Genomic DNA, 26,315 nt, shown 5'->3' with positions numbered 1-26,315 from the left:
CCCCACACCAGAGCTAATGGCCTTGTCTTGGAAAACATGGAGAGGCTCAAACCCAGAATTTATCAGGGTATGAGGGCTGTAAACTGATGGCTGCTCCTGGATGGTGACATCCATCACCACCATCAGCATTTAGTTTTGTAGAGGGGGATCTGTGAGATAAAAGTTAACTAAGAATAAAATAGTTTGAGCAAAGTTACTAAAAACACAAAGCAAAGGCACAGCCAAAGAGGTTAAACAAATACTGGGCACGTGGTGTTTGTGTTCACAGTAAGCATCCAACGCCAGTGAAAAGTTACCCTGGAAAGCGAAAAAACCCTGCTCCAAACCTCCCCAGAGAGCTCCTAAGGACAAGGGAAAGGAATTATTATTTTTCTCCTGTTTATTTGCAAGTAAATTAATACAAAACTTTCAGTCATTTGCTAATAACATACAGATCTTGTGATAGTTTTTTCCAAGCCTGTCAGAGCTGGGACATCTGCCAGGGACAGCACAGGGTCAGCACATGATGGAGTGTGAGGAGAAAGGGGTGAGAAGATGGCCTGAAGCAGAAAAGTGAATTCCTGCTGTCTGTGTTCTCTGCAAAATTGGAGACTTTTGTCTTAAATTGTATTTTATCTTTTCAAATAGAGGGAGCTGGAGAGAGGCTGTACCTGAACTTGCAGTGTTAGTAAAATCTATTTCAGAGCAAACCCCTGAAGTGAACAGTGAGGAATCATTGGGACCAGATGGTCTTCACTCCACATTTCTTGAGGAGCTGAAGTGTGAAATCCTGAGTTCCCAAGAGTGCTGTGTAACCTAGCACCTAAATCAGCAGACTGAAAAAAAATCAGACTAAGGAGATTTGGTCAGTGTGAGATGAGGGCTTTAGAAGCCTTTCAGGGGAGATTTAGGAAAATGTGGGTGAGCTAATCTGATATCTGGACCTGTTACAATGACAAAAAATTAAAATACGGTGTTGGTAGATGATTAAATTCATCCATGTGTATTTTGTGTGGAAAAAGCCACTCTCTGCTATGGAGAACCTTTTGCAGGATGTTGTTGTCCTTCCTTCCCCAGAGCCTTTCTGCCAGTGTCACTCACTAAGAGCCTCAAACACTGGTGCTGGGAGTCAGAGTGAGTTCCCTCCTGCAGGAAAAAGGGAATGAATTCATTGTTTCATAGGAATTAGAGGGGGAATGAGGTGTTGTTTTTATCTGTGGAGCGGAGTCTGCACTGCTGAGTGTGGAAAAGGGGATTTGGGGTATTCTGAGCTCATTGGGGTTGTGGAAACAAATGGTGCTGGTGAAGAACTTTGGGAACACCTTGTGATGTCAGGAACATCCAGGTGGTGAAATGACACTGGAGTTCAATGGATTGCACAGGGAAATGCAGCTCTGCCAGTTCCTGTCACACAGCCATGGTCTCTGACCTGGGGCTTGGCATGGCCCTGAAATACTGAAATTGGAAGATGCAGGTCTTTGGAAAATGCAAGATCTTAAAAACCTAATGAAATAGTAGGAATTGTTAGGAAAGGAATAGGAACCTGAGCAGAAAAATCATTATGGGACTGTCTAAATCTGTGCTGGTCCTGGATGTCAGAAAGTGAAAAAGCCAGACAGAAAAATCCTGCTCACTACAGGGTGCTGCAGAGCTCACTGCATGTCTGTGCAGCCAGGGAGCTTCCCAGACAATTCCAGCTGTGGATCCCTGTCCAGAGCCCTGCCTGCAGTCCAAGTGTCTGTGCCAGGCTGGAGCCCACAGCTTTCCCCAGGAGCCTTGCTGGGGATGGGGCTGCTGCACACAGGGCTGTGTGCAGGGACTGTTGGGTTTTACTGCAGCTCGTGCTGGGAGGGAATCCCATTTCCATCCCTGCATGCAAGAGTGAGCAGTTAATTGTTTGGAGTGTTATCCCAGGCCAGGACAGGGATGGAGATGTTAGTCCTGTGTCATTCCTCCTGCACAGGAATCATACATAGATATAAATATATATATATACACTAATTTCCTTTCTGCAGCACTGGGCATTTCTTTGTTAAGCTCCTATTTGAGGTGTCCACTTCCATGGCTGCATAATCCTTCCTTTGCTCAAATAACTGATTCCAGTTTTTCAATTTTTCTTTTGGAGCTAATTTTCTGAGTCATTGATCATTTTCATTGCTCTCTTGTAAATCAGAGTTGATGTTTTCCTTCAGGGATGTGTTGGGTGGAGGGAGCTGCTGCCAGCCTCCACATGGGCAGTTCTTCCATCCCTCATGTCCAGTTTGTGACAAAATCCTTGTTTCTCAGGCCTTTTGCTGTGAACTTTAGTGCTGTTAATTCCTACTCCATAAACCTACAATATATTATTTCTGCCTAAAAAAACCCCACATATGTTGAAATACAGCTTGAGTTTTTTACTGTCTAATTGATCAGTATAATTATACTTTATATTTGTTCTGTACTGTTCATGCTTACCTGGTTTCTTGGTTGTTGTGCTAGCATTGAATATTGGATTTTAGTTTCTGCCTCTGGAATGTTTATTTAGGGGCTGGTCTCTGAAGCATGGATCATATTTAGCAGTTTCTGAATGGAAGCTTTTCACTGTAAATGTAAAATAGCTGTTTTCATTCAGCCCTGCCCTTCTGCCACCACTGGACCCAGCTCTCTCCATGGAGCTGGGGTTTGGCATTTCCATGTAAATCTCTGAAAGTCCAGAGGATCAAACCATGGCCATCAAATGCTCATCTGGGGCAGTTCCAGCTGCTGAGCAGAGGTTACCAAGGTCACTGGAGCAGGCAAACCAGGCTCCCTCTGCTTTGGCTGTGCAAGAAGAGGGAAAGATTCCCACCAGTCAGGCTGCCACAGGCACCACTTCTCCCTAAGGACATTTGCTTTAATTTCCTAAAATATATATTAAAAAAAAACATTTAGTACATTAGAGAATGTCACTGCCACCAAAACTGTGCATAAACTGCAACTCTGGCTTTGCTGCAAAAAAATTGCTGTAGTAGTTTACATTTTTATAACCTTTCTGTGTCTTGGTATGCTGATTTTTGTACATTAATTTGACACTTTTCTGTATTTCTCTAGAGGAACCCTTTTTGTCAGCTTGTGTTTGCTTTGCAAATTTTGTAGCTGCATATTAAGTGTGTTTTAAGGACATCATAGCTGTGCTCAGGGATTGGGAAGAATTTGTCTTGCCTCCAACATAGTTTTAGGGTTTAAATCTCCTTCTTCCCCCAAGTATTATCAATGTACTTCTGCTGGTTTTTAAGGAAGAATGCTGTGACTCCCCATTTTCATTTAAAGTGTAAATTCCTTTTTTTGTTTTCAGGATACATTTGAAGAAAATCAACTAATTTGTATAGAACTAACTCATGGAATTAAAAGATAATAATCAAAAATCTCTGCTTTCAGACATCAATTCAGACATTTTTCTGTGTTTTGGGGGAGGGACAGGAGGGGATGGATTAACTGGTTAATGGTCATGTTGCAGTTTGATCCTTCTTAGAAACTGAATTGCAGTTGTGAAGATTGCATTTAACTTTATAATGATTCTAATAGGATTTGGAGCATATCCTAATGGAATAGGTTGTTATCCCTGGAGGAGGAAATAAAATCCCTGTGGGCCATTTCAGGCTGATATGAAATGGGCTTTATGGTAAAATGTCCATTTTAAATACTGCTGGTAATCCAGATTTGGAACTGAAATAGAAGCTGGGGATTGTGCACCCCTGGGAAATGGGATGTAAATGGAAGTGGTCAGGAGGGTTTGAGATCCACTGGGAAAATGTGGCCACTGCTAAGTTTGTGTTTGTGCTCCCCTTCTTTGGGCTGGGGGAAACTTCTGGAATGAGCAGGTGGTTTGTAAGGGATGCCTGGAGATGCTCTCCATGGCCAAAGTGTGGGAGGAATCAGGAGGGGTGGCAGGAGCTGTGGTTTCACTGGCTGACCTTGGAAAACACTCCTGATTTCCAGGGGTTGAGGGCACCTGGAGGTGCCCGAGGAAGCTGGGATGGTGCTTCAGTGTTGTCCTGGACATTTCCAGTTTGGAAATTCAGCCTTAGGCTGGTACTGGAGTTCCAGCACTGTCTCAGGAATAGTCCTGGAAATGTTCCTGTCCCTGGCAGTGCCCAGAGCTGGGTTGGATGGGGCTTGGAGCACCATGGTCCAGTGGAAGTGTCCCTGCCCATCTCAGGGGTGGCACTGGGTGGCCTTTGAGGTCCCTTCCAACCCAAACCAGTCATGGATTCTGTACTTGGGAGTGTTTGGAACCACTGGTTGGTCCAATTCTTATTTCTTTATTTTGTGTTTGTTGGCTGCTGTACTTAGACCAATGTGGCATTCACATTCTCTGAAAAAATCCCTTCACCCAGGGTTTTTCTCCTGGAAAAACTGGGAAGCTGAGGAGCCTCACAGAAAAGGAAAACAATTCTTATCTCATTGGCTTCTCCTGTGCTGTGCTCATGTGCAATGTGTTTGGAGATTGTTCACCCACAGGTGATTGTTCCATTGATTCTGCTGGGAGTTGTTTTCACTCTTTGGCCAATCAGGGCCAGGCTGTGTCAGGACTCTGGAAAGAGTCAGGAGTTTTCATTTTATCTTTTTAGCATTCTGTAAGTATCCTTTCTGTATTCTTTAGTATAGTTTAGTATAGCATTCTTTAATATAATATAGTATCATAAAGTAATAAATGAGCCTTCTGAGAACATGGATCAGATGCATCATTCCTGCCTTCATTGGGGCAGTTCCCAGCAAATACAATAGACAAGTAGCTGATTCATTGATGCCTTTTAGAAAGAGAATAGGTCTTTTAAAATGATCCTTACAGCCTATGTGTCCAAAGGAGACCATTGCTGTGCTCCTCCTGTACAGCAGAGCTGCAGACCATGGAAGTTCATTTCCATTTCCTTCTGATCACCTGTCCTTGTGGAATGGGGTCCATGTCCAGCATCCATTCCTGTTTCCTCATCACCTTGGGTGCAATTCCTGCTGCATGTGTGGAGTTCCTCAGCTCTTCCCATCCTTTAGAGCTATTGGCTTTATAAAGCATCTTATTTTTTAAATATTTCACCTTTATTGGGGTGTAGCTTAGAAGTTTGAATTGACTGCTGATGTAGGTTGGATTGGATTTTTTCTTAATCTTTTGATCATTGTTGTGATCAAAATATTTTCTTCAATCCCCAGAAGGGTGGCAGGGCTCCCTGGGGGTGTGAAATTCTGTTCAAGCATTTTGCCTTTTCAGGAGTTGTTGTGTGCTGACACGAAGAGGGGGCTGAACTGCCAAGTTGTCTTTGAAGTTTAATTGTGTGTTTGGCAACAGAGCACAGCATCTTCCCCTACAAATCTGGTTTTCTGTGGTAATTGGCTCCTTTGCTCACTGGTTATCAATTGAACTTCTCTACCACAAACATCTGTACTTGCATTGTGTTCATGCTAAACACTGACATGGTTAAACCAGAAGAATGTGTTTGAAAAGCATTTATTAATTCATTAACTGGGAAGTAATTGATAAAGTGAGCACTTCTCATGTTATTATCCCTTTGTGAACAGCTTGGCATTTGCTGCATGAGCCAGAAAAGCAAAGTCACTTTGAAAAAATGGGGTGTTACAAATTCTTAATTTCCTAAATCAAAAGTAATTGAGAGTAGGTAGGAGAGTCTCTACTTCAACTTCCCCTTTTGTGTCAAGAAAATCCTGCCTCTTATGATTCAAAATTAATGCCTCTTTCTGGATGGTGTCCCAAACTGGAGCAATATCAGTTGCCAAAGATATTTGAGTTCTTTCCAAATATCTTCATTACAAGTTAAACATTAGTGGAGAACACAGAGTCAGAACTTTCCTGTGGTACAGTTTGGGCATTCAGTTCTTCCCTGGCAGGGTGGGCAGGCCCTGGCACAGCTGGAACTGCCCCTGCATCCCTGGCAGTGCCCAAGGCCAGCTTGGATGGGGCTTGGAGCAGCCTGGGACAGTGGGAGGTGTCCCTGCCGTGGCAGGGGTGGGATGAAATGATCTTCAAGGAACTGTCCAGCCCAAACCAGGCTGGGATTCCATGCTGAGATTTTCACATAAATTTTTGTGCTTTTGACAGTCATTGATACTGGCTTGTGTCTCTTTGTGTTCCTCTGACAAGATTAATGTGTGGCTAAGGAATTCAAACTCACCTGTAATGAATGTTTGGGAAATGGAAGCATTGTACATTCATGGGAAAACAACTTTTGCAATTCTTGTATTCCCTTTTTTCAACTCTGCAAGCAGTGCAGGAATCGATCGTGCATGTGAGTAGAGACAGAGATGGAAGGGAAATGAGAACATCAGAATTGATCAGCAGGCTGAACAAAATAAGGCATTTGTTAAAAAGGGCTCACCATGAGCAGGCAGTGATTGGCCCAGGCTGGCAGGGCAGGATGCATGTGGGAAGGGCAGGGGCAGAGTGATGCACTGGCTGAGGGATTGGCTGCAGTGCTGCCATGGTATTTATGCCATTTGTCAGGGCACTGCTGAGACACAGCTGAAATTCTGTCAGGACCCAGGACATTGCTCTGGCTGCCCTGGGTGATCCCAGACCCTGGCAGGGAGCTCAGAGACCTTGGCACAGAGTCAGAAACACCTGTGCCTTCGATTTTAGCCCATGGAAACAATTACCAACTTTGTGTGAGGATTTACAAGCCACAAGAGTTTGAGTCGAATGATAGTGAATTTGTCACAGGGTGAAAAAGTAGAATTTGGGGGTTTTAGAATGGGAGTTTGTGACCGTGTTCACAGGGGTCCAAGGATGAGGGAGGAGACGAGGATCTGACTCCATGTTTCAGAAGGCTTGATTTATTATTTTATGATATATATTATATTAAAACTATACTAAAAGAATAGAAGAAAGGATTTCTTCAGAAGGCTGGCTAAGAATAGAAAAAGAAGGAATAAATAACAAAAGCTTGTGTCTCAGAGTCCGAGACAGCTGTGATTGGCCATTAATTAGAAACAACCACATGAGACCAATCCCAGATGCACCTGTTGCATTCCACAGCAGCAGATAACCATTGTTTACATTTTGTTCCTGAGGCCTCTCAGCTTCTCAGGAGGAAAAATCCTAAGGAAAGGATTTTTCATAAAAGATGTCTGTGACAGGGGTTCGGGAAGCAAGATGGAGGAATCTGGGCGTGTCCTGTCCTCCTTCTCCTTCTTGTCCTCCATCTTCTGCTGGGATGGTGGCACTTTTGGATTGGTTTAGAGCAGAGACAGTGTGTCTAACATGGGTGATAGGTATTGGAAAATTCTTGTAAATAAAGTACAGGTAGTTCTTAGTATAAAAAGCCAACACCACCCCAAGGGCAGGGACTGTGCCCCAACCCAACCTGCTGCACAGATCTCAGCAGGTCAGAGAAAGAATGGAACAGATCAGAGAAAACAAACAACCTTTGAGAAGCACAACAGACCAATCTCAACTTCTTCTGTCACAGGGCTGGGAAAAAAGACTTTCTAATACCTTGGGAGTCATCTCAACCACAGAAACCTGAAAAAATTCCATGTAAATGATTGAAACTCCCCAGGCTCTGGAGAGAGATTCAGGCTGGAGCTCATCCAGGGGGTTGGGAGGAATTGTCACAGCAGAGCAGAGCAAACGTGACTGGTTGAGGCACCCAAAATAAGGCTGGGTAGGGGAAGGGAGGGAGCAGTAGCACAGCTTGTAATAAATAACAGTGCTGAGGATAAATACCAGGGAGGAATAAAAATAATTTTCATAGAGAATAAATTACAGCAATTTGGTGGCAAATAAATTCAGAAGAGAGTTTTTAAATGTCAGTGTTGTGTGTGGTGGTAGCAGCCATCAGAGAGTAAGCACAGAAATATCTGAACCTTTTTAAGGTGGAATTTATGGTGTGTTTGGTAAATTTCTGGCAAGTTGGTATGAAAGGGGTGTCTGAGTGCAGAGGCAGCTGGGCTTGGCCCCATCCAGCTTTTTGCTCCTGTGTGAGAGTCAGAGCAGTGAATGTACAGCTTTGTGTAGCTTTGCACCCTTACCTGAGAAGTGAACCACCTCCTTACTCTAGAGTATTTCCATTTATTAATGTCCTCTTTATTCATTTATAATCCAAAACATGAGGGGGGTTGGGGCAGCTGCTCACCTCCAGCTGTTTTAATTTAAAAGTATTAAATCCACCTACAAACCTTTGGGATCATTTCAGAGGAAGGAGTAAAACATGACCTAGGATTCCTTATCCACAGCACCAAATAAACCCCATTGAGAGGCCAAGTGTGTAAATTGTTTGTCTAAACCCTGTGGCCCTTCCATATTGACTTTCTTTGCTAAATATTAAAGGGCAAAAGGCTGTTTTGGGCTTTCCTGGAACTCCAACAATCTGATCTGCCAGCACAAGTAAGAGAATTGCCCTGTGCTGGGAGCACAATAAACACAAATAAACAGGTGGGTGTTCTCTAAAGAGGGTACTCCAGGAGTGCCTGCAGGGCTTGGTGCTGCTGAGCCAGAGGAGGGCAAGGGCCCTGGATGCAGCTGGAGGCTCCTGTGAGAGAAATTGTGATGTGTCTGTGCACCAATCACTTGGAGCTGGTGTCCTCAAAAAATCTGTATCTCAGAGTTTGTGTGATTTTAAATGTGTTTGATGGAATTCATCTCACTCTGGGGACTTAAGGACATATAGAAGGCAGCCAAGACCCAGAGTAACACTTTTGGTGCATGTTGTAAGTGAGGAACTTCTGTTCTTGATAGAATTTATGTTCAGCTTCTGCTCTGCTGTGTTATAAATACAGAGCTCCCCTCCTGTACATCCATGAGATGTCAGCACTGTGGTACAGGGGCAGCTGCCTGCTCATGGACATCCTGTTTCCTTGGCTTCCACAGGCCAGAGAAGAAATTCCTGGGCTCAGTGCAGCACTCTCTGCTTGATAACCTCAACTCTTTCACTGGAACATGAAGCTGTGGTGCTCTGGGGAAGTTTCATCTCAGTTTAGTGTCCATTCATTTTTAAAAGTACTTTTTAATATAATTGTACCTTTTGTTTTCCTATTGACTTGAACTCCCTGAGGTTTAACTTTGCAGTTTATACACCTCAGTTCCATTTCTTCTTTCATGTGGTCTCAAGAGGTCATTCCCAACTGGCTGGATCCTGTTGGAACCCTGAATGCTGAGAATTTTAAACTTTCTGTGCTTTAAGGCACAGACCCTCAAGAGAGGACTGCATTTGACCTGAGACTCTGGAGAAGACTTTAAAAATTGATTGATAGCACTGAGCTTAGGGGTGTGTAGTTGGTTAGAAGTGTGTAATATCACAGGGTGGAAAACTTGGAGTTTGGAATTTTAGAATATAGAAATAAATATGAAGCAAGATTGAAGTTTTAAGGCAGAGGCAAGTTATTCTTCTTTACCTTCTTCCTTCTTCTCCATGGTTTTAGGTGATGTTTTGTAATTAGTACAAAATAATTTGATATTTTGGAATTTGTAGACAGAAAAGTCCACATTGCAGGCTTTGAGTGATCAGTTATTGGGTTAAAAGAGAAAATAATCTAGGTGTCATTTCTTAATTGGATAGTTTAGTCTTAAAAGACCTTGTAACAAGACATTGTTGGCCATTTTGTGCCTTGCTAATGAAACGCTGCTGAACTCATGGTTGTATTTCACTGATAAGAAATAATAAACACCTGAGTCTGAACATGAACTGCCATCTCAAATACCTTCAACCCCAACCTCTGGAACCCACAGGATCCCAGGATGGTTTGGGTTGGAGGGGACCTTAGAGATCCTGTCATTCCCAACCCTCTGCTGTGGGCAGTGACACCTTCCACTGGAACTCTCAGCTCGTGTGGGTGTCTGTCAAAGCCGGACTGCTTATTCCTGCTGCCTTTGCTGTTGCTCATGCCCAAGTGCCCAGCCCATCTCTTGGTGTCAAGCTGGCTGTGTGTGAGACTGTCAGGTCTCTTTCTCTCTCTAACATCATCTCCTTGTCTTTGTTCCCTCCACCCTGAAGTTCCCCCCACGTTCCTGAAGCGCCCCGCCAACATCTACGCCCACGAGTCCATGGACATCGTGTTTGAGTGCGAGGTGACCGGGAAGCCAACGCCGACCGTCAAGTGGGTCAAGAACGGGGACGTGGTGATCCCCAGTGACTACTTCAAAATCGTGGTGAGTGCTCTGCCCATCCTGCATGTGTGTGGCCTGGCAGTTCTGCACAGTCATGGAGATTGGGTTCTTCTCTAGAACCTGCTTTTGCCCTACTGATGTTGGGTATCACTGGCTGGGGGCTGTGTACAAATCACAAACAGGACGAGACTGCTAGGAATGAGCCTTGAGCTGTTTTATTTTCCAGCATCACTCTCATTACATGGTTATGACAATGGGAAGATTCCAGCAGCTCACATCCCGGGCATGGTTTTGGCCTGTCAGTTCTCCATAGTCATGGAGATGGGGCTCTTCTCTAGAACCTGCTTTTGCCCTGTTTATGTTGGGTATCACCAGCCAGGGTCTGTGTACAAATCACAAACGGGATGGGACTGCCAGGAATGAACCTTGAGCAGTTTAATTTTCCAGCATCTGTCTCATTACATGGTTATGACAATGGGAAGATGCTGTTAGCTTACATCCCAGGCAGCAGACCAAGAACTTTATGTCACAACTCACTTTAAAAGTTTTTTGCCCAATCACACAAAGCAAAAGCACGTTGACATTAGTTCCATCCAACCACTATAAGCACATGTACCTTTGGTTAATACAATGCTTGCTTATTTTGGATACAATACCTGCTTGTAAGCCTTCAAACACAATGCATAGAGCTCCATTAGTAAGCTTAGAACTCCCTAATATCTCCCTAGATAAACTTTTCTGTAGCTTAGGGAGTTATTCTAGACAAGCTTTAATACACAGACCATTGTTCTATTTGTCCTTAATTTTCTACTGCTTACATAATTTTTCTGCTGACCAATCTTATGGCTACTGCCTATCTCTAATCACAGTTCTGCTGTCTCTGAGGCCTGCCTTTTGCAGCTTTCCCAAAACCCTCTGATTTTATGGATTCCCACAGTTTGGGACCTGGAAGAGAAATGGTTTCTTGAATCCCTTTAATGGACATTGCTTATGTTGTAAGAGTTGATGTCTTTATAGCTTGGAATTTCCAGGAGACTTGGGCACACAGGGTGGCAAAATGCACTGTCAAAGTATGAGCTCACCACAACCACTGACTGTGTGCTGCACTCTGTGCCCCATAAAAATTCCAATTTCTAGCAGGAGCTGAAATAGAAATGTAACTGAGCTGTGGATGGTGAGTTTGGCACAGGGGTGTTCTAGAGGGAGATTTTAGGTGCAGTGAAAGGCATTATTGAGGCATTTGAGAAATGAATGGCTGTGTAATGGGGTGTGCCTGGCTTGTAGGGCTTTGAGCTTCACTCAGGATCCTAAATAGCACCAGAACAGCTGGGGATTATCAGGATTTGCCAGTGCTGTGTAATGCTAGAAAATGATAGCCATTAATGAGAGCTTCTGCTGCTTTTTGAACCCACTAGAACATGAGGATTCGGGGCAAGGGAGGTGAGATCTGGGAGCTCCAAACACATTTTTCCCAGTTGCTGTCAGAAGTTTCTCCTGCCATGGTAACATGCCCTGCTGACACCATTGTTTTGGCAATTGCAGCCCATTTCTAAGTGTTGTTTTCTCCCTTTGCTCCTCAGAAAGAACATAACCTGCAAGTTTTGGGGCTGGTGAAGTCTGATGAAGGATTCTATCAGTGCATTGCAGAAAACGATGTTGGAAATGCTCAGGCTGGAGCCCAGCTGATAATACTTGACCTTGGTAAGATAAACTGTGACAGCAGAGAGCCAAAAGTGGGGAGGGACCATTCCAAGGGACCTTTCCACGTGGTGGGTTCTGTCAATAGCTCAGCCAGTAGAAGCAGGGTGATTTATATCATGTGAGTGATCCAGTGTTGTTTCCTGTGCACTTAGTGAGGAGAACTGAAGGAATTCTACAGGATGCATCCTGTAGTTTGAATAATATTTGGTGCAATAATAAAACATGGTCAGAAATGTTGCATACTGAGCTTTACAAGCAATAGCAGAGTAGCCAAAATGAGAACAGTCACTAAAATCACAAGCCTGGAAGAGAAGCACTTATGGAGCACACCCCAAATCACCCCAAATATTTTATGTCAAAGTGATTCCAGTGTCAGAAGCTTTTTTCTGCTATTAGTGTAAAAAATAGTGAGCTTTGTCATTCCTGCAACCTGCAGCTGCACATCTGGTGGTTTACAGCTGCAGTTTAAGGTAAATATTTGTCCCTGTGCTCCAATCAGTGGAACTCCTGCCAGTGCTCCCTATACAGTGCCCTGCATTGCATGGCTGGGGTGGCAAAGCACAACAATTGGTGTTTAATGATTAAAGACCCCAAAAGAGAGGTGCTGCAAATATCATCACTAAGGCATCAGGTTGTTTCACTCTTTCAGGTCACACAGTTCTGAAAAATAATTTGTAAGAGCCAAAGGAAGAAAACCCCAGAGGATGAGGGGTGACAAGTCAGACAGGAAAATACTAAAACTGTACTGAGGGGGGCTTTGTGTTGTCTTTTTGGAGGGGGGTTGTTTGAAATGCTAATTTCTTTCTTATTTAGATGGAGAGGATTTAGGAGAAACAGTCTTAGCCATGGCTGGAGGTTTGATGGAACTTCACACCTTGAACAGTTGTGACTCTGCTGTCCTGGCTTTGGTGCCCAGTGTGCAGAGAGTAAACTTGGAAAGAGCCATGAAGAGAGATTTCCTGTTTATTTTTCAGTTGTTTTGTAGGATAGCTTGCACACTTGCACTTGCCGCTCCCTCTGAATTCCTCTTTGGATCTGGGTGTGTTTCAGTGCTGGCTGAAGAGCCCCAGGTACTCCCCACAAGGATTTGGGGAATGCAGGGTGCCCTCTCCTGGGGTCAGGGGCTTTAATGCCGCAGAGCAGTGTCAGGAGTCTGCATCCAGCACTGCCCTGCTGTCATCAGATTGCCAGAAAAATGATGAAAAGGAATTTAATTTCTGCTCTGTGCATTAATCACCTGAGTGGTTTGCAGCCCCTTCCAGCAGAAGCATTATTCCATATTCTCCACATTTCAAACACTGAATAATGAATGGCCTTGGCTTTGGGAGCCCTGGCCAAGGCTGTGCTTGCACCCAGCTCCCAGCAGTGGTTTCTAAATGACTCTCACTGTTGTTATTGGAGTTCCTGTGGTCTCACTGCTCTTCCTTTCCCTCCCCTGCTGTTTGTCCAGTGGTTTCTCCTTCCTGCTCTGCTCCACACCTCATCCTGCTGTCCTCAAGGACTTTGCTCATGGTGTCCTTTCTCTTTTGCATGCTGCCAGAGGATTTGGGCTGCAGTGGTGGAGTCTCACTGGGGGTGTAGAGACACACCCAAGGCTGTGTCCCTGGAACTCTGGGGCCATTGAGATGCTGTTCTCCAGCAGGGAACACCCCATGGAACATCTGAGTGCAACTGTGCTGTGCAGGGGGCTGTGATGGGCAGTGCCATGAGGAATGAGTGTGATATATGAAATCTCACAATTCACAGGTGGAGGAAATACAGATATTGGGTTTAAAATACTTTCTCTCAATCCATGAGCAGTGGAGAAGGAAACTGTTCTGGGAAAGAGGGGGAAGGTATCACATGCAGTAGTGGCAGCTGGCTTGGTATGAAAATTCAAACCCCTAATTTGAGCAAAAACTATTCTGGACATTTCAATCATTAATTCAGAAAACTTTTAATTGTTTCATAGCTGCTGATGAGAAATGCCAACTTTACCAGTTTGAAAAGTAACTTCAGTGAACAAAATGTTGATTAAGTGTTCATCAAAGTTCTTCCCAGTTAGCAGTGCTTCCCTTCCCGTGCTGCTCTGTTTTCTCCTTCCTGCTGGAACTGGCAAACATCTGGCTATTTACAAACCATTTCTCATTAGCCCTTTTGCTTATCAAATTGATCTTGAATGAACTAAATGCAAATGAGCAAGTGGAAGCCCTGGGGAGTTTCTCAGGGAGGCCACGTGAGTTCTGTCATCCAAGTGAAGTCCCACATCTGTGCTTTGTGCTCCTGGAAGGCAGTGGGAGTTTGAAATGCAGGGAGGGGAAAACATTCAGCTGCTACAAAGGGAGATGTCTGTGTTTGGACAGATTTCTGACTTGGAGAGAGCAGGAATTTGGTGATTCACCTTCTGCACAGCCTGGGCACAGCCCCACAGAAACCTGTATAAAGTCTGTGACTCTCATCTCCTGTTATGAGCTTGATATAATCATCCATATAACACAACATTTTAGGCTGGGCTTTTTTGTGTTTGGGGTGAGTTCTGGGTAGTTTTTAGTACAGAGGGAAGTGGAAAATGTTAAAGCACAGAATTGAAAGGCTTCTTGAGTGGCTTTTCCTCTAAACTTTGGTAATTCTGTTAATAAATTTAGAAAAGTTTGCACCTGGAAAGGGATTGGCCATACAGAATCCACAACCCTTGCTTTTTCAGGAGTGTATGAAAAAAACATGGTGTTTAGAGCAGAGACTTTTAGGACAAGTGTTTGTAATTGAGAAGGTTGGAAGGATAGAAAAGAGAGGAAGATTTGGGTCAATGGTCTGAGTTAAATCCTCTTATCCCTGTACTGAACATCAGGTGTAGAATTCTGCAAGGAACTTGAAAAGCCTGTCATGTGCTTTCCAGCCACTTTGGGATTTGAAGCTGTGGCCCTGTTTCTCAGATACTGGCCCTGGACGCTCATTGCCTTTCAGAATTTCACTGGAGTGGCTCTGCTGCCTGCTTTGCCTTTCAGGAAGAAATTGGGAACTCCCTAAAAGAAGGAAGTTCCTCAATGACCTCATTGCTTTGCACTTGAACTTCTCAGTCTCAATGCTTCTCTTTGCCTCCTTGATGAAGAGATGAGGGGCTTGGTGTCTTGCAGATGAGGGATTTGGTGTCCTGCACATGAAGGAGTTGGTGTCCTGCAGATGGGTGGTTTGGTGTCCTGCACATGAGGGGCTTGGTGTCCTGCAGGTGCCCCCATGGAGGACTTCTGCCTATCCCAGAATCTTCATTGTGCTTGGGAATGCCTTTCTCAGCAATCTCAAATCTCTCTTCCCCCATTTTTACACAAACCCAGCTAGCTTTGCTTCCAATCCTCATTGCTGAGCCCCTGGCTGTCCCAGTTATGGAGCAGATACTCTGAATTACAGCAGAGCCATTCCTTGTCATCACTTTTACAGCATTTTTGTGTGTGTGGGGTGAGACCCTCGGGGTAACAGAGGCTTTTGGGGTTTCTTGGTGCTGTAACCCAGCCTTGTCCAAGGAATCTGGCCCTGCTCACGCTGCCATGTGGGGACTGGGAAAAGAACAGGTGGCAACAAGTAGGAGGAGGGAGGCAGATGGTTCCCTGTCACCCTGTGTGAAAGGCATTGATGAGTACTCAGGCACCAGGGAAAAACAGGAGTGATGTCTGAACGCTGTGGAAAGCAGGGTTTGGACTGTAAACAAATATGCTGTGCTATGGGAGAACAATTTCAAACCCTCCTTTCACATGCACTGTGTCCCCTTCACAACTGAAGGGGGGATGTTTTGTGGGGCTCTTGTACTTCTATACTACAAAATTGGGGTTTTTCACTATGTTGTGACTTGTACAGGTGTGAGATCTCAGAGTGAATGAGTTGTATACCCTGCTGTAGGAACCATGTCAGGATTGTTTGTAATGGAACTTTAAAATCTTTAAAATCAGTTTTTTAATGAAAAAAGGTCTCTGTCCAAGCAAGGGTATCCTGCATGTGATGAATTATTCCCAGCATGGGAAGCAAGGAGGAGGAATTAGAAATCTGTGAGTAGTTGTAGGGCTGTGAGGCTTTGGGATCACAGAGACATGTGGGATGGCTCCATGGGATGGGTGCAGGTTCCTCAGGGAGGAGGGGCAGGGAATTGGGTCACCCTCAGAGGCTGATTGCAGCATTTCCTCACTTTGGAGAGTCAGGGGATGGAAGGAGGGCAGTGTGTGTCTGCCTGACAGCACAAACCTTGTTTGAGTAAAGTCTGACAGCGCTGCATGACCTCAGAGCCTCTGCTGAGTCCAATTCCATGGATCCTAACTTGGAGGGAGTTTTAAAGACATCATTTATTGCCCTCAATCAGTGCTTTATTAAGCAATTGAGCTCTGTCCAGGCCTGGTGCTGCATAAACAATTCCATTTAGTGCTGGCACCTCTCTGCCAGGGTTTGGCCATGAGCTGTGTGCAGGCTTGGAGCATTGAGGGGAGCTGGGTGAGCTGGGGGCTTCTCTGAGCCCCACAAAGGTGGAGAACATCAGGAATCTGATCCAGGTTTCCCAAAGCCAGCACATTTCAGTTAAGATTGTGCTGAAAATCTGTCATTTCTGCCCTGCAGATGGTACTGGACTGGTTGAAGTCACTTCAGGCTGACTTTTGGATTCCCATTCCTCACACAGAGGCCATTTCAGCTCCCCTGCCCTGACTGAAAAGATTCCCAGCTATAGCTGGAGTTTAAAGGCAATGTTAAAAGCCTTATTTCAGTAGGATAGATGAAATACTCTGTGTTTTCCATAACTATAAGCTTCATTATGCTGTTTTAGGAGGTAAATAGAAGTTCTTGTTGACAAGTTTTGGCTCCTACTGAAAGAAATGCAAAAGTTGGCACTAACAGGCCAACTGTGCTCTGCTTTGAAAAACTCAGTTCCACATTTGGGTATTTGCCATGTGTAAAAAATCCCATAAATAGGCATTGCCTGGTTCAGCCCTGAGGCAGACTCCTCTCCTGTCACCTCAGGACCTATTTTGGATGTTTTTATAGATCTCAGATGTACCTTCTCAGGCTCTCTCTCTCACAGAGGTGATGCTTTAGAGTATTTTTTAGTTACATATTGTGAATGAAAGCATTCTCAGTCCATGGAATTCTGTGCAGTTCTTGGAGACTACAGAAGTACTTGAAAAATCTGCAGGGTGTTGTGAATGAAATGCCAGAGCAAGATACAAATATATTGTTCTTATTCAAAGAGCATTAAAGAAGGACTCTGGGTGTTCCTCTGCAGGGTCTCCTGTTTCCTCTCTCACACAGAAACACTCTCATGTTCTTTCTGCCTTGTCCAATTTTGCATGTCTTCATGGGAAGAGATCCCTGTGGTTTCCAGGAGTGGCTTTCAGGAGTCTCAGCATCCACCAGGAAGAAATAGACAAAAATCGAGCAGGGAGGCTGCAAAGCCTTGCAGACTAAAATTCACATTTTCTGCCCAGAGGAAAAAGTACTGAAAGGAATGAAGTGTGGATTTTGGGAGTGAGGGAGGTGGTGAGGGACCTGGGGTGGAACTGGATGTTCAGGCAGCACACAGAGCCCATGGTTCAGGGAGAGCAGCTCTGTGCACTGGGGACATGGGGAAAGAACCTCTGCTCTGGTGGAATGGGAAGATCTGAAAGTCACAGAATGGAAAATGCAGTGGGATGAGCATCACCAGAGCCAGGAGTAGCAGAGGAGCTTCCTCCCTGCTTCTGTTTGATCTCCACATATCCCTGAGGCTTTCCACTCACAGGATTAAAGTTTGTCCCCAGAAAGCTTTAAAAGCAGCAAATGTCAAATCCCAAGCTGCACTTGGGGAACATTTAAGAACTCCTGGCAGTGCTGGGGCTCCACAGAGCTGGGAGCATTCCTGAAGTCCCTCCTTCATGCTGGCCCTGCAGCATGCACCCAGCATCAGATGGGTGCTGCAGGAACAGCTTGGGAGCCTCATTTGGAGAGCTGTGCTTCAGGAACATAAACAGCATCTGAAATCACAAACTGACTTCAAACACTCACAGCCAAAGCCAAACTCAGAGAATGTTTTGTACTGGTTGTGTACACTCCAGTGCTAATTTTCTGTAAACACAGCAGTGTGTGCTCCTCTTTAGTGCTGAAAGAGTGGGGGTTTGGGGTTTAATTTTGATTTTAATTTACATTACTTAGCTATTATTCCTCAGGGAAAGGCAGCATTTGTGTTTCTCATGGCTGCATGTCTGTTCAAAATGGCCTGGGAGCTGTTTGAATGCAGTCAGTTCCATTTCTCGACTCAATTCCTGTTTAATAAATGATCTTTATTTATTCCTTTTTTATGGGCCTTGCTAATATATAGTCTTATTGAGAAGCAGAACTGATTAAACCACCCTAGATCCCAAACTTCTTGAACGTTTAACTTGATGAAACAGGAGCTAAGCAGTCCTCAGTAGCCTATTCATGTTTAAAGCTGGCACAGGCTTGGAATAAATTGCTCTAATTTAGATTAAATTAGGAATAGATTAATGTTTGCCAGCGTGCTGTGAATTGCAGGGAGGCAGAACAGCATTTATATTGTGCTTATTAGTTTTCATTTCTTGTTTTATGGCTGTATTTACAGTTGGCTTGGCAGAGAAGTGGGAATTCACCTCCTGATGGAATTCATACAGGGTTGGGTGCCCTGACTTCAGTCTGAGCCCACAAATAAAGGCTTGTGGGGATGCTGCTGGTGCTTGCAAACACTGGCACCTTGAATTTTGGTTTTCACCAGGGGATTTGATGGCTAGAAGGAACTTGAAGAAATTCCATGTCATGTTGGAAAAGGAGTGATAGGTAAGGGATGTTGAGAGCAAGGGCCTGGAGGAGCAAAACCTTTCAGTGTTTTATGAGAAATACACATTAATAGCAGTTTGCTGTCCTCCACCTGTATTATTCCATATTTATTGTCCCACTGCAGAAGTGCACTGAGGTAGGATGTGTATGGAAAGCTCTGAGTCCATTTTATCACTTCTGGCTAATCCTGAATTCCTGAGAGAGTTTCTCAGTCCCATAAAAATCTCTTGGCCACCAGAAAGGCTGAAATCAGCACTGAAATCCACCCATTGCAGTTATGTTTATCCTCATATTTTACATATTCCTGGCAGCTTGGCTGGCTGATGTCATGTCAGGAGTGCTTTTTCCTGGGAACAAAGCAGTGCTGATGGCTGCTCTGCCTGGCCCTGGCTCCTGCTAGAGAGGAAAATACAAATAATCAGGAGTGGATCACGAGGGCTGTTGTTTTTAGTGGCTTTGCTTTTTCCATGCCTGGATGAGTGAAGGGCAGGATTAGCTGTAGCTTGATATCCATCATGACTACCAAAGGCATTTCCTCTGCCTTTATTCCTCACATGCAGGGCTCTGAGGATTGACACAAACACCCTTAATTTGTAATTGAGCCCAGGCTGGTGTTGGAAAGGGAAAGATCAGATTTTGTCAGGCTCACACCAGCAGGGAGAACAAACACATGGGCTTGGTCTTAATTGGTTGATTATATTTCAGAGTTGCTAAATGATACAGGAATAGCAGAGACAGCACAATGCCATTTGGAGAGAAGGGCCAGGATTGGCTTTCACTGGCTGAGTGGGTAACAGGACTCATGCTGATGGAGATCTGGAGCTGGGAGAAGCCTCTGGTCCTTATTGACAAGATAACCTGCATGGCCTCATGGGGTTTATTCCCTAAGGAAATGCCATAAATCCAACAAAGAAATGTAATTTTTAATAATGTGTGTTCTGTATTGAAGGCAGCTGTAAAATGTCACTGTTCTCACTGGGATAGAACAGCCTGGAGTGGGGGATTCTTGTTTTCCTGGTTGTTTCCCTTCTCTTCTCCCCAAAAAGAAACTCATAATTGTGGATCCAGAATCCTTAAAGGACAGATGCATTCTGTGTGGGTTTCCTGGTCACACATCAGCCCTGGAGGTGTTGCAGGCAAAGAAAGAGGGAGAAAAGTCATGCCTGGATCCAGTCACAGCTGAGTGGGGATGGACATTCCTTGGCCCTCCTTCAGCACCAATTTGCATTTATAAACTGCCTTCAAAACTCTTTTCTTGGGCATTTTTAACAGTGGTCAGTGTCAGTCCACATTCAAATGTTGCATCTCTTGCTGTAAACCCATTATGTACTTTTGGGGAATCACCTTCAATCCTTGTGTGCTGGGAAGTGCACCCCAAATTCAAAACCTTCACTCCTTGTGTGCTGGGAAGTGCACCCCAAATTCCCAAACCTCTGTGCTGGGAAAAGCAGTTTATTCTGAAAATACTCACAGGATTCCCTTTTTCTCTTCGAATTAGAAATATGAGGAAGCAAGTGAACAATACAGGTTTAAAATGAAAGAGAAGTCTTAATTAAGAGTTTATAAGATTCCCAATACCTTGATACTCCTCCAGTTCTACAAAAATGGGTGGGTGTGAGGTGGGCAGTGAGGAGCTGTGGCCTTAAGCAGAGAAATCCAGTGAAAATTAATAAAATATCCAGTACCACACCCAACAATGCTGCTCTGTAGGTGGTTATAGACTAAAAGAGAAAAGGAGGTTTTGAGGGGATCTTCTCTCTCTTAAAAAATATTAATTGTGTAGATATAAACCTAAATGGAAGGAAGACAGAGTGTGGTAGATAGGTGTAAGAAACAAGTAGTTTAATAAGCCATTAATAATTAGTTTAAGTAAGTTTTTTAAAGAGCTTGGAGAAATAAGGACAATTTTGACAGCAAGCAGCTTGTGCAGCCTCATCTGCTGCAGCTCCAGTTTGGCAGAGCTGGTGCTGCCAAGTTGTTCCAAGTGGCAGCAGCTCCCAAACAGAAGGAGGAGATGTCCCCCTTGCAAGGTGGTTTTTGGAGAGGAGCAGCCATAGAGTGTTGTGACTGCACAGGGAGCCCTGTGGCAGGGAGGAGCGATGCACCTGACTCCATGGTCTCAGATCTCGGGATTCTGCTGCTCACAGTGACCCTGAGATGTGTCACAAAGTCTTTTCCCAGCCTGGCAGTTGAAGGAGTCAGAGCTCTTCAGTTCTCATTCTCAAGGTTGTTTATTGTTTCTTATCTGTAAAATTCTTTCTCTGGCCTGCCTAGGTCTGTTCAGCAGGTCAGACAGAGGCACTCTGCCTGCCCTCAGGGCAGTGTTATCTTTTATACTAAAAACTACATTATTGACCATAACTTCCCAATACCTATCACCTATGTTAGACAGTGAGCTTCTACTCTAAACCAATCCAAAAGTGCCACCATCACAGCAGAAGATGGAGGCCAAGTAGAAGGAGAAAGACTGGACATGCCCAGATTCCTCCATCTTGCCACCTGAACCCCCACTCTAAAAACTTCAAAAATCTCTTTTTCACCCCGTGATAAATTCACTATCATTCTACTTAAACTTTCATGGCTCTTAATTCTTCATATAAGGTTGGTAATTGTTTTTTCCAAGGGCTAAATCAAAGGCACAGGGTCTTGGCCTCTGTGCCAAGGTCTCTGAGCCCCCTGGGCAGGGGCTCAAGTCCTCCAGAGCAGCCAGAGGAATTTCCTGGGTTCTGACAGTCAGAAGGCTAATTTATTACTTTATGATACTATATTATATTAAAGAAGACTATACTATACACAAGAATACAGAAAGGATACTTACAGAATGCTAAAAAGATAAAATGAAAACTCCTGACTCTTTCCAGAGTCCTGACACAGCCTGGTCCTGATTGGCCAAAGAGTGAAAACAACTCCCAGCAGAATCAATGGAACAATCACCTGTGGGTGAACAATCTCCAAACACATTGCACATGAGCACATGAGGGGAGGGAAGGGAAGGGCAGGGCCCAAGGCTACCAGAGGAGTTTTTGGTAGGACCCAGGGGAACTTTAAAGGCATTTTGAGCTCTTCAGGTGTGCCAGTGGCTGTGCAGAGCTGAATCCTTTGCACAGGACACGGGGATTTGTTTGTCACTGCTCCTCAAGGGCTGTGCTTGAGCAGAGCTCAGTTATTCGAGAATAAAGTCACAGCTCTGCTGCCATTATTAAAGTCAGATTGCAGAACTCTCTTGCAGGCTCTGCTGCTCTCAAGAGATTTAATTCTTCAGAGGAGTTCAATTGATGAATATTCACAGTAAGAGCAAACCTTGGCCAGGGTTTTTTGGGGACACTTCCAGGCAGTTTTTCTGCCTCAGGTTCTATATGAGGGTTTTGTTTGGGGTTTTTGATTCTTTTTCTTAAGGAGTAGCTGTTAAAAAATATTAATTCTTTAAATTAATTTGAATTTGAAGGCCATACCAATCATTTTACAATATGTGTTATGGTTTGAATTTCTTTCCAATGACAAAACATGTTTCAAAGCAGTTTTGCAGTCCGTGGGGACAGGTGAGGTGTGTTTGGCTTATTTCCCTTTTTTTAATAACCTGAGTCTCATGACTGAAGTCCCTGCAGGGTTTTTTCCCTTTCCATCCTCCCCTGGAGCTGTGGGCTGTGGCTGGAGCCAGGGGGTTCCTGCTGCCCTTCCTGGAATGCGTCACTGGGGCTGTCACGCCTCTTTACGGGCTGTTTTATGAGACAGGAAAAAATCAAATTGTTTCCTCTACACCAAAGCATTTCATGCTGAAAGGGGAATGGGAGGAGGGCTCGTTATCAGGAGGGGTTTTATGACTTCCTTTAAAACACAGGCTCCCAGTCAGAATGTGTTTATCACTGTTTTTATATATCCCAGTTTATTGAGCACCCAGCAGTGCTCGTTCACAATGTGAAACAGAACCAAATAAATGCCTAAAAATCAGAATCACTGAGTGGCAGTTAGACACTTGCTTGTTCTCAATTTTGGGGAATTTTTTGCACTCAATTTGTGCATTGAGTGAAGAGTAAATAACAGCTCTCGCTCCCAGTGGTGATGTAAATTAATCTAAGGCAATTAAAAATTTAAAATAAGGCATTTTGCCTGCTCTGAGCTAAACATGTCAGCATAGAGGAATAAATAAGGAAGAATCTCCATTTCATTTATGAGTAAAATGAGAATATTGGTAGGAGAGGGTCTGTTCCTCAGGGTGAGGGTTGAATTTGGGTTTTTAAGTGTGTGAGGGACAAAATTTATTCCAAGTGTTGAGTGGAGTTCTTGCCCTCAGACCTCTCCTTTGAGTTGATGCAGGGAAATGCTTGTGTGGGTTCAGCTCCTGAGCCCTTTGCTCTGTGGTTTCTGCAGGTGTAATTCCTTTGGGAATTACACTCAGATTACCCCAATTCCTAAAGGATGCCTTGGTTCCTGTGGTTCCTGCAGGTGTAATTCCCAAAGGAATTAACCTCAGATTACACCAGTTCCCAAAGGATGCCCTCCGTGTCCAGCTGTGCTTCCCTCAAGGTGTTGGTTCCAACACTGCCCTGTTTGACTTTCTGACACATTTTCAAAATCACCCATTCCAAATTCCATACATCTCCAAATTTCCAAGATTTGAGTCCACAAAGTTCTGCAGTTTAAATTAACTCATGAAGAATAGCTAAGTCTACAAAATCCTAAATTGGAGGGTGTTTTCTGTTAAGCAGAAATGGGTCCGTGACGTACACCAGGGGGTGATGGTGGCTGTCTTTGGAAATCCAGGATATTCAGAACTGACTTTCCACCCTCTTCTCTCCACATCTGTTCAAGCTCTGTTCCTCTGTTCCAGCTTTGCACAAAAGCATCAGTTTGTGGAGGGAATCCCAGGGATTTCTTTAAATTATTTTTCCCAAGGGAAGAAGTTAATTCAATTATTACTGATCTGGTGAGACCAACTTCAGCACTTTGGCTGTTTGTCTGAAATTTCTTGGGCCAGGTAACTTGGCTTTGTTTGAGTGTGGTCTCACTCAGGGAACAGCAATAACCAGGTGATCCCTTCTGGTGGAAATGTTTGTTTTAAACATTTGAACAAGGACAACAATTGGATACAAGCAAAAACATGGACAAAAAATAGAGAAAGCAAAATTTTGAAGGGTGGTGTGTGGTGTGAACTTACTAATTTTTGTATTTCATGCTTATTATTGCACTGCTGCCAAGTGCTGCTGTTATTTTTAAATAGAATGAGCATAATGAAATCAGTGGGATTTGACTGACTGCAGAATCACAGCTGCTTAATTCTGATCTGAGTTGAATCCTTCCATGGGGACACCATGAACCAAAGTTCAGATTCAGGAGAACAGTGCAATAGGTAAAAGAAAAAGTTTGAAAGTCTTTATTACCTTTCTGGAACCAGTTAAATAAATTTGTGGGAGAAATATTATTTATTGAGTACACAGTTTTATATGAGTACCTCAAGTCAAAATTAAACATTTGGTGCCTCTTAGGAATTTTTTTTCTTAGAGAATACAGTTAAAATATTAGACGTGTTGAGATCTGAATGTCCTAGGTAATTTTTTTTTCCAAAAGGTTTGTTGGCAAAGTAGGTATTTGCTATTTTTAGTTGTTGTAGATCTTAGTTGCTGAAATCATGTTTCAAATCTCTAAAATCCACCCTGAAGTCCTTCCAAAGAGAACTTTCTCTTCTCCTCCTCCAGGTATGAACTAGTGCCCCTGTTCCTTGTTGTCCCCATGAATGATTCCATTGGGAAGGTGCTTTTTGTGCTGGATCCATCTCCCCCTTGGAGGGTTCATTGGTTCCTTGACCTTCCCAGCCCATTCCTGCTCCTCACCCCTGACTGCCCTCAGGCACTCTTGGATCTCCCAGTGGCTGGGCTGGCCCTGGGCTGGGGATGCTCTTGGCTCCCTGGTGGGGCTTTAGGGTGAGAGCAGCTCCAGAGCTCCATGGGCTGCAGGCACTGGGCTCCAGAAACACCAGGATCACCCCTGGTGCCTCTCCTGCTTCTGGAATCCCAGCACTGTCCTGGGGCAGCTGCTGTAAGGAGGAGTTCCAAACACTTGGATATGGCCAAAGCAGCCTAAACATGGCCTTTAAGCAGTTCTGCAGGTGTTTGTGGGTGTGAATCCCTGCATTTCCACAGCCTTAGGGGCAGGTGTGTGGAGTTTGGAGGTCCCCAGGATCAGGGAAGAGATGAGGAATCTGACTCCAAGTTCTCAGAAGGCTGATTTATCATTATATGATATTATATCAAGAATGCTATACTAAAGCTATACTAAAGCAATAGAGAAAAGGATACATCAGAAGTCTAGAAAAGAATGATAATAAAAACTTGTGTCAGACTCAGAATCTGACACAGCTGGACTGGGATTGGTCATTAAATCAACAAAATTCACGTAGAACCAATCAAACATTCACCTGTTGGTAAGCAACCTCCAGACCATGTTCCAAATCAATCAGATAACTATTGCTTTCATTCTTTTCTGAGGTTTCTCAGGAGAAAAATCCTGGGCAAAGATTTGGAATTTTCAGAAAATATCATGGTGACACAGGTGGTGGCACTGCCAGGTGGGCACCCAGGGGACTGGAGTGTCCCCAGAGGTTCGGATAAGGCTGGAGCAGATAACATTGCTGTCCCCCCTTTGTGTGGAGCTGATGGTATCACTGGAATGTTGTTGTCAAACAGGAGGAAGCCTGGATATGCCAGCAGGGGGAAGGCAGGAAAAGGGAAATCTGAACACAGCATGGAAAGTATTTCCAGTGATTTCATAACAGCCAAAGGGTTCAGTGAGTGGTTTTCAGGTGTGGCTGGGTTGTTTAGAAAAGATCTCCTGGGCCCCCTGGGTGGTGGAGCAGCTCTCTGGGCAGGCTCCCTCTCTTTGTTACCCATGGTTTTCCTGCAAGATGAAAAGGTGGGGTCACACCAGTGCACCCACCCCATGGACACCTTCACCTCTTGGATGTCACCAGCCCAGTGCTGGGGCAGTTCCAGCCTTGTTACTGATTGATCCCAGTCCAAATCCTTGTGGCTGTTTGCACACCCTGCGAAGTGTTTTGATAAAATAGTTGTAGAGTTTGATATCTGCTCAGAAGGAGCCCTGGGAAGGGCAGCTTGATAGAAGGGTTTGAGGATCAGCAGCTGAATCCTCACCCTGCATCCCTGGGATTCCTCTGGGGCTGCCTTGGCTGGCTCTGTTTGTGTCACCTGAGCAGCACAAACAGATTCCTGCGCATTCCTTGGAATGCTGGGGGACATGGGGAAAACCATTTCCATGGGGAAATAATTTCTAGAACAATATTTTAAAATTCTGCTTCTGATGTGGCTGGGAATTCCTGCAGTGGCAGAACTCTGCTGCCTGAGTTGTGTTCCAGGAGTTCCAGCATCCCTCTGGTTCCAGTTCCTCCGCAGCAGGAGATAAATTGTGGTGCAAAGCACAAGATACTTGCTGAATGTGCTTTTAAAAAAATGAGATCCATGAAATCTGTGTAGGAATAAAGCACACAATTTGAATGTGCTTTTAAAAAATGAGATCCATGAAAACTGTGCAGGAATAACTGCAGAGAACAGCCCAGAGTTGGAGTTACTGTTTAAGAAGTGCTAGAGATGTTAGAAGAGATTTGAGTTGCTTCTTCCATAGTGCTGAAAGCTGGAAAGGACAAAGCCATTCCCTGATTGGTGTTGGAGCTAATTGGGGTGTAATTACTCATTAACAGAGCTCTGAGTGCTGAGCTGTGCTCACCCAGCTGGGGATGAATCCTCTGTAAAAACACTTGAGGCATTTGTAGGAA

At 44.3% G+C, this 26,315-nt stretch overlaps 1 protein-coding gene across 5 annotated transcripts in view; it reads left to right on the top strand.

Moving 5' to 3' along the window:
- NEO1 (neogenin 1) overlaps positions 1 to 26,315 on the top strand; it is a 176,936-nt gene that overhangs the window by 100,127 nt on the left and 50,494 nt on the right. For all 5 annotated transcript variants that reach the window (XM_054272380.1, XM_054272381.1, XM_054272379.1 and 2 more), the window contains exons 6-7: positions 9,939 to 10,093; positions 11,632 to 11,752. In XM_054272380.1, coding sequence (XP_054128355.1) covers positions 9,939 to 10,093; positions 11,632 to 11,752 — 276 coding nt within the window. The remainder of the gene's footprint in view (positions 1 to 9,938; positions 10,094 to 11,631; positions 11,753 to 26,315) is intronic.

The sequence above is a fragment of the Melozone crissalis genome, unplaced genomic scaffold (genome assembly GCF_028551555.1).
Source record: "Melozone crissalis strain CALT ecotype California unplaced genomic scaffold, PUWL_Pcris_2 ptg000014l_1, whole genome shotgun sequence".
NCBI classification, from domain to species: Eukaryota; Metazoa; Chordata; class Aves; order Passeriformes; family Passerellidae; genus Melozone; species Melozone crissalis.
The sequence above is the reverse complement of the archived record's forward strand: the minus strand, read 5'-3'. Positions and strand labels throughout refer to the sequence as shown.